This window comes from Melopsittacus undulatus, chromosome 2 (genome assembly GCF_012275295.1).
Source record: "Melopsittacus undulatus isolate bMelUnd1 chromosome 2, bMelUnd1.mat.Z, whole genome shotgun sequence".
Taxonomy (NCBI): domain Eukaryota; kingdom Metazoa; phylum Chordata; class Aves; order Psittaciformes; family Psittaculidae; genus Melopsittacus; species Melopsittacus undulatus.
In genome coordinates, this window is record NC_047528.1 from 102,974,359 (window position 1) to 102,986,399 (window position 12,041).

The 12,041-nt window shown below is 36.3% G+C and overlaps 1 protein-coding gene across 5 annotated transcripts in view; it reads right to left on the reverse strand.

Moving 5' to 3' along the window:
• The window catches only part of ABI3BP (ABI family member 3 binding protein), a 158,023-nt gene that overhangs the window by 58,954 nt on the left and 87,028 nt on the right, over positions 1–12,041 (reverse strand). For 4 of the 5 annotated variants that reach the window (XM_031051267.2, XM_031051266.2, XM_031051265.2 and 1 more), the window contains 8 exons: positions 11,760–11,825; positions 11,306–11,371; positions 9,584–9,658; positions 8,474–8,548; positions 6,519–6,593; positions 5,898–5,972; positions 4,708–4,773; positions 4,134–4,214 (listed from right to left, as the gene is read on the reverse strand). In XM_031051267.2, coding sequence (XP_030907127.1) covers positions 4,134–4,214; positions 4,708–4,773; positions 5,898–5,972; positions 6,519–6,593; positions 8,474–8,548; positions 9,584–9,658; positions 11,306–11,371; positions 11,760–11,825 — 579 coding nt within the window. Of the gene's footprint in view, positions 1–1,592; positions 1,662–4,133; positions 4,215–4,707; positions 4,774–5,897; positions 5,973–6,518; positions 6,594–8,473; positions 8,549–9,583; positions 9,659–11,305; positions 11,372–11,759; positions 11,826–12,041 lie in introns of all 5 variants that reach the window. The other variant, XM_034074406.1, reaches the window with a different exon arrangement.

Consider the following 12,041-nt stretch of genomic DNA (forward strand, 5'->3'; position numbering starts at 1 on the left):
CTAAGTTGACATTTCTATTTTCAGGTTGCCTCTGAAAAAGCAGTGAGTACTTAAAAAAATACTTAACATACTAAAAATGAAAATAAGTGTCTCCAAATTGTTTTCTGAAGCAATTTGATTTCTCTTTGTATAAATATTATCCCAAAATAATGAAAGACTTCCTTCTCCCTCCTCCAGGAAAAACAAGTTGACATTTTAAACACTTCTTACTTTCTGCACAAAAAGCAAGCTTCAAGAGACAATTTCAAAAGAACTACCCTATCAGATTTAGCCTGACAGTTATGGTCTTAGCAGATGATTTGGGCTTCAAATTGTGTGGACTGTGATTTTGGACACTGGTTTGTAAAAACCAATATTTAAGCTGAAATTAAATGGTGTACCATAGAAGAATCACATTCGCATTTAGCAATGAATAAAGTCTAAGAAGTTACTGTCAGTACATATCAATGAGTAAATACAGAAAAAAAGTGATGCTATGGGTTTGATGCATTAAGTGTTATTGGTTATGGGCAAAACAAGCAGAGGGAGGCTTTGAAGAAAGGGATAATCAAAAAGTTGGAGGCTATTCTACAGCAAAATTAGTTTTGAAAATGTTAACCAAAAGCCAAAGAAAAGGGAGCTGAGAAACAATGCTTAGAAAACACTATTATCTAATGTTGACCTTGGCAAATCAAGGTCAGTGGAAGAGTTTTGAAAGTCATTTATGAAGTAGAACTTAGATTTACTGTTTCCAACTGCAGTGATTTGTTGCTAGTTAACGAAAACAAATTTATTCTATTTAATCAAATCATTTAAGCACTTTAAGCATAGACTTAAAGCCATCTTTGTCCAGCAAAGTATCATATGTGTAATTAGCTTCGTTCAGGTTTTAAAGAGCAAAGCTATACCTCTTAAAACATCTTAAAGCACTTCGCAGAGTACAATCTGCACAGTAATTGCAAACAGTGACTCAACTGTTTGAATTAGATATAATATTTCAAGAATCACTGCAAAGGACATTTTTGTTCTTAGTCTACATTAAAACATACTTAATAAACATATCACCAAATATAGTACCTGTACCAAAAAAGGTAACTATCATGTATTACCTTATATAAACTTTCCTCCTCACTAAAACTAAAAACACATTTTTTTTTCATCAACTGAACACAAGTTTCCATGGATCAAATGAAAAGATTAAATATTTTCCATAAATTTGACAAATTATGAAAGCAATGCTCATTTATGTGCAACAAAGCACTTTCCCTTCTGAATAAATTGTTCAGCAATTTGTACTTGAAATATGATTTTTAGATTATGCTATTTTTATATTTAATAAAAGCTTTACTGTTGTAATAATTCTTACACTTTCTTCTTCTAATGCAATTGAAGCTTCTAATAAGATAACTTTGAAGTGATATCCTGTCATTTAGAAGGCGGTATCTCCATGCTAGAGGCATGGAAAAATAATAAAGCACCAAGAGTACATTTCCATTGTTGGGTTTGGACCACATATGAATAAGCAAGATGCCTATAGGAAATGGTGTTTTGAACTGCACATATTATCAACCCAGTGAAAAGAAGAATGACTAAAGATGACTTGTAATCATTACCCTCTGCAGTCTTTGGACGTTCATATATGTAGGGACTCCTAGTAGTGACTGACACCAGAATAGTTGATGATGGAATAAAGAGAATCCTGAGCAAAGTAGAGGCATCTATATCTATTTCTCAACTTCTAGTATGCCTCACCTGCTCTCATTTCCCAACTAAAATATGCCTTCTCCCCATTATTCAAATGGAAATGCTGAGAAAGTAATATATTTACTGAATGCTTTTAAGCAACAATAGCTATGCTGTGAGGCTTTTGCTGCTCTTTGAAAAGAAAAAGTGCATTTATGCTAAAGGAACACCATTGGCAGAGGAGCTCCCTGAGTCTTCATCTTGTTCTCCTGACAATCTTTTTTTATTCTTTAGGGCTGTAGACCACTAAAAAGAAGGAGTACCAGAGAAATCCACTTTCTTTGGTAAATCTATTATTTTTCCTGTATTTCTTCCACAGTGTTCTTCCAGAATAAAGGTTAGATGTGAAATATTTCAGGTGAAAATCCTAAAGAGATTCTCAAAGTCTGTTACTGATAGTCCATTTAAAATATTCACATTTGATGTACACTTTTCAAGATTAAAAGATAGAGCTGGAAGGTGGGTTTCTCAGAATGATGATGAGAGGAGGATAACACTGGGAGAAAATAAAATTACTTTGAATTCCTTTGACCCTTCTGAAAGTATAGCATCTGATTATAACTCCCAGACAATATAAGAGGACTTTGACATGAAAGTTACTCTTGATAGAGTTGAACAATTTATCAGATTACTGAGTTATAAGCACTGAGCAGCCAGGTAAGCTAGACTTTGAAGGGCAGAAAATAGTAAGACAGACATGCACCAAGTTATCAAGCAGAGTTTTCATAGGCTGAGAATGTATGGTTCTCTGGTATGACTGCACTTCTGAAGATGCATGTTAGAAGTCCTTCCAGGACCCTCATAGTCCTAGTAAGGGAGAGAAGACTGTAGAAGGAAAAACTACATATATGCACCTGTCTATCTAACATTATGCTGTTTTTAGTACTATGCTAAGACTGTGGAAGTTTACAGTCATTAGTAAGTCAGCAATCAAGTATAAATTTGGCACATATTTTTCATTATTTAGATTCACTGTTATGGAAAGGTGACAATCACTGTCATGATACAAGAATTTAAACTGAACTCCCAAGTGGCCCTGAAATACAGAGTTGATCCTTGCTCTTTCACCATTTTGCCACCTATCCAAAAGCAAGGTTATCCCCACCCACTGCATATTTTGTGCCTCAATAATTTCTGAACAAGAATATAATCATTTTTCCAATCAAACAAATGCCAGATTCACAAATATTACAGGAAGATCATTACAAGCTTAATTATGATTAAAAAGTGTTTCTTATGATTCCATCTGACCAATCAGTGAAACCACTAATAGGGAAAGGACAAACAAGAGGCATCTGTACAAAACAGAATCATGCCACCTTCTTCATAGAAACTTGTTATATGGTCATTCAGGGTGGTAACATCAACATACAGTGTTTATCTTGGCAGTCCAAGGCTGTAACACAATTTTATACAACAGTTTCCAAATGAGGGTCTGTTTTGTTTTTTTTTTCTCTCTGCTGTTTCAGAAAACAACGTGGAGGATTTGAATCTATATTCAGACATAGACATCTACAGCACAGTAATTATTCTAGTAATACAATACTGTATTTCCTACAGTAAAAATGTTGTAGGAGTTGTAATTACCATGAAAAACTAATTTTACACACTATTTTGAGACTGTTCCGGGTCATAAGAACCATTTAGTTACAAGTTCCACAAGGAATTATTTGGTCTGAAGAGAGTAATTCTTTTTATGTGCAAAAGAACTTCACAGGAAATCTGGAAAGAATCTACTAATATTGCCCGATCCTTTCCAGGATTAAGTAATACAGTCTTACAATATACAATTATGCATTTGTAAGATTTCTAGTTACATTATACACCATGCAGCACTAGAAATATTTTTGCAGCTGTATTCACTTATTCTTCAGGTCCAGAAAGTGCCAGGTGTCTTTTACCTCAGATATACATCATAGATCAAATTCAACCCCAGTGCAAAGGTGCAATTTCATTTGTTTTCATAAAATATGCCTTTACTAAATTCCAGAGCAGAAATTACTCTTATTTTCACAGTTTCAGGTATGTCTACATATGCATTAATGATCACTGAATCAATACAAATCTTATTGTTCTAGTAAGATGCTACAACCATCAACAAAGCAGGAGATTTTGCATTTTCTGGTATCTGTGCTGCACTAAGTTGGAAAACTTGTTATTTTGAAATAAAAAGCAGGAAAACAATTTGTTTCAATGCCAGGCCATGAGACTTGGTGATTTGGGCTATAAAAGTTAAAAGCTTTCTGGCTTTGCTTCAGAATTTTTTTGTTCAATACAAAAATAATACTCTTCAACAAGCACAGCTACCTCGGTGCCTATCTTTCTGAATGCTGAGCTTCACAGAGAATAGAATTAAACTGAGGTATCTTACTTAAGTGATATAACAAATATTTGCTATGGAAGTCAGTTACCGGGTTTAGTTCGTGGCTTTTTGGGTCTGCCAGATGGTCTATGTTTAGATGCAGAAGGTTTAAGTTTTGCTTCTTTAGGAGCTGAAAGAAATACACTGCATTACAACATTATCCTTTCTACTGTATCACATGAAAATCACATTCTTCATGGCTGAAATGAAGCAACACATGGCTACTGGAAACAAATGCAAATGGTGAATTTGCTAAGATTTGCTAAGAAGGCTACTCAAAAATCTTTCTAAGACTTCACTACCACACAGCAAAATCCCTGCTTGTTCTTTGCTGTAGTAGTCAGTTATTAAATTTAAAATACACAATTGTAGCTTTCGATCACATCAAAATGTTCCTCTCATTAAGTTAGCAATTCATTATTACAAGACACCTAACAGGTAAAATAATAATGCTGTTTATTCTTTTGAACTCCAGGTTGGTTTTAAGCATTTGAAAGACATATGTAGAAAAGTAAGCAAAAATGTCCTGTATTTTCAACACTGTAAAGAAATTACTGGTAGTTTGCTGGTAAAAACATGGACTGCAAAGAAGAGTGGCCAACAGCTACAAAACTATGTATTACCTAGTGTTGTTTTTGGTTTTTCAACAGTCTGAGAAGCTTTAGGCTCCAAAAGTGACGGTTTAGGGGCTAGAAAAGAAAAATTCAAGTATGATCAAACAGATCAGCAGCCTTATTAGCAGTAAACTTTAGCATTACAAGGGTTCAGGGTATGTGTTTTAAACCAGCTAGATAAGCATGCAACTATGTCCTGCTCTTACACGTAATACCCTTTATTCCTTTTAAGTTTGTTTCCTATGAAATTACACATGGTATGCTTGTGGCTATGTGTGAGAGTCTACTTCTGAGGCTACTTCCCCATATTTATGTCCTCAGGGCATATTTAATCCATTGTTTGATTCAGTCAACAGACGAGGGCTCTGACTGAAGAAAAGACTGCAGTCTGTAAGAAATACCAGAGAATCTATACCACAGAGGAAACCTCTAAATGACAAAATCTTGCTGAGATGAGAACAGAAATATTTTAGTACTGCTCTAGTAATTCACACCATAATATTTATTGATCCAGTATCTGAATCAGTAAAGGACATAAATTCAGCTCCCTTTAACCCCCAAAAGAAGAAAATTAGTAGAGATATCTATTGTTTGATCAAAAAGCAGAAAAGAAAAAAAATACATGACACATTGATAATGTTCCCATGGCCAAAGAATGAATCACATGTATATGAAAGTTTTCCCTTCTCCTATGAGAAAGCTCTCCAATTTCCAGTAAAATGGCAATCCTTTCAATAGAGTTCCCTGCAGGAGAACTAACTGATCATGAGTAGTACTTTAGTTCAATCAACAAACTTTTGCAACTAGTAAAGATGTCATCTTTGCCATAGTATGCCTGTGTGAAAAGGCAAGATGGGGACTGCAAAAGAGATTATAGAAACAATAATCACATATATTTTTTATATACATGACATAAAAAAGTACTTCTGTGCCACTCAGAAGTAGTTTTTTTCCCTTCAAGTCCTTTAAGAAGGTTTAAAAACTAGAGAACTTATTTATATTTTTATCACTGGAACCAAATGAGTAGAACTGCTGAGCTTGACTCTCATTCCTCTTGTCAGACATTAAATGACTGATTTTAGAATGCTGAGTTAGTCAAGATGCAAAGATCCTGTCCCCTTTAGGAAGTTCTGCTTAGATTATTTGTAGTGAATATATCTCTCTGCATACTAACTTATAAAAATGGTGTGCAAAATTACCAGGTTTCACATGCTGTGCTTCTGGGGTAGCAGATGGTTTCAGTTTAGAAGGAATAAGCGGTATTTCTTTTGTAGCTGAAAGAAAGAGCTCAGATGGCAATCAACAATTGTTTAACAAGGGTTTCTCACAACAAACACCGCATGCCATAAGTTTATACTGAAGAAAAAACGACTTAATATGGAATGTCAAAGACACCTGATTAAATCAGTGGAGAACGGAGACAATATTGAAATGCCATGCATTGATCAGAAATAGATCCTATGTCTCCAAAACAATGAAAATTTCCACAATGAAAGCTCTACATATCCCAGACAAAGACAGCACATGCATGTGCATGAACGTAAAAGAGATAGACAGAACATTTAATAGCAGGACGATGGTGTTTTTCGTGCAAGAGGCAAGTTTTACTTCTCTGAGGACAGTAAAACCATCCTGAACTATGTTCTCATTCAGAGATGCCAAGAACAACAAGTCTAATGACAATGGAAGAACAAAACTTTATAACCAGGACGAAGAGTGGTTATGCATGTGAAATGAAATGCTAGAAGAAATGCATTCATATGGATGAAATGCTCAAAACAAACACGGAGCTTTTCACTAGGTGAAAACAACAATATTACCTAATGTTACACTTGGCCATTGAAAAGGATGAGAAGTTTTAGATGTGAAAGATTCCAGAATGGATTTACTTGTTGCTGTTGGAGAAAATGGTGACAGTCATAAGAGAGCAATGAGGTAATGGAAGAAACTCTTCCTTCATAAGCAAAACCAAATTTGCTTCTACAAGAACAACAAATTCTTAAACTATATTTGGACACATCATTTTAGTATGGATTAGACAGAAATTCTGTCTTTTGAACTCCACAGAGCTTCAGTGACTATAAATCATCATATTTGTGAAATGTAGAAATACTGGATGTTCATTTCCTCCTCCCTTCACTGCAACTGGTCTGGATCTCAGCCACTGCCAAGTAAGATTTTAAACTGAGCATCTGTAAATTTTCAGGTTTCACCTGCCACTTAAGGGAGATAGTATGGTGTAGATTGTAGGAATTTAATATAGAGGACATGTTGAACAATCAATTATCAGATATTAAAAACAAACAAAATTTGGAGTAGAAAGTTGACAAGTGATACAACTGTGGTTTCAGTCCAAAAGCACTGAGTGTCTGTAACTGTTAACTGATTTCATGGTTTGTATCCTTTCAATATCCAGTTTCACTCCTTCATATTTATAAGAAGGCTACAGCAGAAGAATGCAGCCTACAGAACATATGGAAGTATTTTCATCATCATTACTGAATAATAAATACTGTTTCCTTAATTATCTTTGGCATAGTTTTCAAAATACTGAAGGAGAACTAAGTGACTATGAGTTGCCATATGCATTGCAAGTGTTAAAACGCACCAATTTAAACCATTAACAGAAATCTAAATTCACATTTCAGGTGTTAGGGTCTTATCCAAATGTGCACTGAAAGCGAGGATTACCAGTGAACTCATTTCAGTGAGTTTAAGAGCATGGCTTGAGCTACCGAATTAAGAGCAAGCTAGAGATTATAGTACCTGGTCTAGCATCTGCTATTTCAAGCTTACTAGCTGTCATATGGCTTGAAAGAACAGCTGAATACCACTGAAAGCTATAAAAATCCCATGTTACAGTACCTGTGATTACTAGTTCTACACATAGGTTCTTTGTTTTAGAAAAAAAGTAAAATGTTACTGGTTATAACATATTTAAATTTGCAGTGAAGAATAACATATTTAAATTTGCAGTGAAGAGATCAACCCACAGTAAGCATGCCTTACCTTGACAATGGAGCAGTATTGTTTAGAGGAAGAGCTGACAAATAAAACGGAAGTGTAACCCAACCAAAGCTAGTAATATTTTAGATAGCATGGCCCACATAGTTTAAAGCTTAAGCCCAGAAAATATAAAGGTAAAAGAACAAAGGACTTCTAACACCATGCTTGTTAAGAATGAAGTGTTCCAAAAAAGGCAGGAAAAAAAATAACCTACAAAACCCCAAAACACTGCAAATATATTTATGTAAAAAAGACTGTCTTAATTCTCCTCAGTACTTTGTTTTCTGTTAAGATTCGTTAGTGAATTTTAATGTATGTGTACATACACACATAGAAAACAATGATAAAATAAAAAAAACCAAACTCCACTGCACAATAAGAAATACTAAGAAGCTTACTATGCTGACGTAAACAACAGTATACGAATGTGCTTATCCATCAGAGTGTACCAATTAAGCTTGAAAGAAAAAAAAAACAATTTAAGATTTGTATCAAACTTAAGGCATAATAGTTAGAAAAAATAAAATACTACTTCATTTAAGTATTCTCATAATAGCCCTAGTAGCATTCTGAGAGACAAATGTAATATCAGAAACACTACCAAAGTGAGTTTCTCAGCAGTAAAAAAGGGTACTTTTTCTATACTGATTATCATGACTCAAGCAGGAAACTAATATGGCAGATGATCAAAATATCTGGTATGAACAGAATTACCAAAATTGCCATGGAAAGACCAGAAGTGGTTTAACTGAAAAGCTTTTACTATTACCCGTAGTTGTTGTTAGCACATGAGGAGTTCTGGAAAGTGGAGACACAGATTTTTCCAGGTCAGCTGAACTTGTAACTGCAGAAAAAGTTAAATAACCTTGAGAGATAGGTTTATATTAGTGAAGACATGGTGGGGAGGGGGGGAAGCAGGGTGTGGGAGAGGAGGGCGGAAGCTGGGAAAGAGGAGAGTTCAGAAAAAGATTGCTTTACATTGATGTGCAAGATAGCAACACCACTATACTACAGTTTCAAAAGATTTCCAACTTGAAAATAAATGAACAAAATCCTAAAGTTTTGAAAAAGTCACACATCCCTAACAGACATAACAGGACTCCCAATAGATTTGACACTGTGATTTGACATCACCTGCAAAAGAGACCTACATATTTAAAGTACATGCAAATACGAATTTCTACAACCAGCTATTCCTATTGCCAACACTTTGCCTGTTTCAGCTGAACAGATGTTAGTACTTTGAGTTATAGGTTTTAGAATACTACTACACATCATGTCATTAAAAATAAATTGTGGTATTTTATACAATTGACATAACGTAAATTGACATAGATTTTGTAACATAGTGAAGAGCTAGGAAGTAATACAGAATATTCAAAACAATACTACTGAAATGTTGACTGTCAGGTTTAGGATAATTTTCCTTCACATCTTTTGCACATTAATATCTTGGCTGTGAATACAAATTGAATCTTAGATATATATGAACCCAGTCAGAAAAGTTCCAATGTGAAATAATAACATAACTTGAACAAAAATCTTAGTAACAGAGAAAATTGCAAAATAATGTGCATAGTATGACAAACAAAATATTTCCCAGGGTAAAACGTCCCAGTCAAGAATATGTTTTCATAACTGATAATGACTGTATATAACTGGTGGACCTTATAGCTGACAGATTAAAATGGCCCAAACAAATATTGATTCCTATGGGTTTCATATTTGATCCTATGACACATAATATCATCATGTAGCTATATAGCCTAACTATTAACACTGCAGACAACACCAAGCAACCAGAGCAAACAGCATGTAACTGTAACATCTTTGACACACATACAAATCCTAAGCTATGGAAGAAACAAATACAATTTACCAGTCTCTATTTTTGATATTTCTGCAGATGCAGGTATTTGGGATGGGAAAGTAAGATGATAAGAGTCCAGTGAAGCTGGAAAACAAAACAAAACAAAGAATTGGTTTTGGCATCATCTGAACCTACAGACTGAACTAATTTCAGGCCACTACTAAGGAACTAGGGACTTGAGACAGGAAAAAACCTCTAGTGCAGATGGAATGAATTTTCTAATGTGAATGTGCAAAGATGCACTAGTGATGTAAATGATAAAGAAGCTGTTGAAAGAAACATGAAGAAATAATCAGACATAAGACACCATGATGGAAAAATATTTAAAAAGAACATAAAAAATAACTAAAAAAAGGGGGGAAATGCAAAGAAAGATAGCTTATGCCTTGCAGCACAAGATGATATATACAAAAATTTAGTTTGAAAACATTATTTAAAAACAGGGGTAACAGAGATGTACAATTTCTGAACACAGAAAATATTCTCTTGCAAAAGAGAAGGCAGAAGGATCATAAAAGGATTAATATACATAAAGAACCCCAGAATCATTGGAAAAGATCCTAAAGTACACGACACACAGATAAAAGAAATATAACATTTCTCCAGTGCCATAAAAACACACTTCAGAATAAGTTTCTGCCTCTTCAGTGGAGACACAAAGAAACACTGACAGCACATCTCTACGATCCAACCACATCTCAGTGGGACGCATACATTAGTAAAGAACGATACATTAATACAGTTCATTAAACTACTAACTTGCACTTGACTTCAGATCCTGGGGCTTACCAAACTGCTCATGCCACAGATTTGTTACCTCATGGGCCAAAACTCACTGCCAAGCCACATGGCTGGTCTTGTGCACCTGCCAGCATGAAAGCAGCTATCACCAAGAGCATCTGAACCCATTGTCGTCAACCACCATATCCAATGCTTACGTAAATACAGCTTTTCTGTGAACAGCAGTTTCAACTATACACTTATGGTTCACCCTTACATAGGCCCCAGAGAAACAACAGTTTGGCTAAAAGCACAACAACAGTTCCTGAGAGAGCACTTCCCATCTGCACTGTGACCAGTTCTGCAAAAAATGCAGCATGGCTAGGCAACAAAGGCTGCCAGTGTCTCGGAGAAACATGCTGTGTGATTCACCAGAAGCTGAAAAGAGGCATTGTCCTTACAACCTTACATCCCTGATGTGATCCCAAAACCAGCAGTAGAGCAGAACGCTCCCACTCCCAGGTGATGGCAATGTAAAGGTGTGGGCAGATGACAATGGGCTGCCTTCAAAGTCAGCAGGGAAGCAACCAATGGCTGCACCCTTGGACCTGCAAACACTGGTGGGCAGCTGAATCACAGAGCCAACCCAGATCAGCACAGCCAGGATTTGCACCTTAAGAGCACTGTCGTATTTGAATGTGTCAGAGAAAGGGAGGTCTGCTACCAAAACAAATGAAGCAGGGCAATGGCAGATGAAGGCAACGTGCAATAATATGTTCTCTATGCAAGCTGACACTCGGTTCCCACGGAAAATGCTTGTCAGAAATGGAGAAACATGGGATGAAATAACAGAATCACAGAACAAGTGAGGTGAGTGCTTTGGCAAGCCAAGCTGCACCAAGTCTTCGTACTCTCCATGGAAGATGAGACGGCTGCCAGGTGTTTTGAGATGGGAGGCATGACAGGAAGAGACAAAGGGAAAAACTAAAAAGAAGGGGTTTTGCTAGTTACCCATCACAGTTTGATGCATTGTCAGGGAGGAAGGAGTGGTGGGCTTCAGCCTTGGTCTTCGAGTAGCTAAGATCAAACACAGAAACCACCTTCAGGTCCTCACACAGGCTGGTGTTGCATGGCTGGTATCAAGACAGAGCTATAAACAAGGAAACGTGGACCTGCTTGGAGCAGGCTTCCATGTCACAGCATCACTCCCCATAGCTGCGTGATGCCGTGTTTCAACTGGCATAGGTAGCCCGAGGCAACAAAGTAAACCTAGAAGTGGAATCTCAGAAAAAGCAATGGAAAGCTTACAAATGCAGCAATTTCTAATCAGGAGCCATAAAGTAACAACCGCATCATCGACCCACTCTTTTGGACACCAAAACATCTGAACTGGCTCGCTGCTGCAGAGAAAAGCATCGCCAAAGTAATCAGTGCAGGAAAGGAACTATTGACACTGACTATTTACCCTTCACAGTCCGTATGGTTTTCAATGAAGCAGATGAGGTGGATTTCAGCTCCGGTCTCTGGGTTGCTGTGGTCAGACACAGAAACGACCTTGAGACACTCACACGGTTTTGCCACAGCAGCACAAGCAGCACTAGTTCACAGCACCCCACAAGTCCATCCTTAGGTTAACACATGCATTCTCCTTGCAGTACCTTGTGACTCAGTGATCAAATCAGCAGGCTAGCAAGCACTAGCAGCAACTTGAAACGGACTCTGGATGGAATTATTATTGAAAATAAAT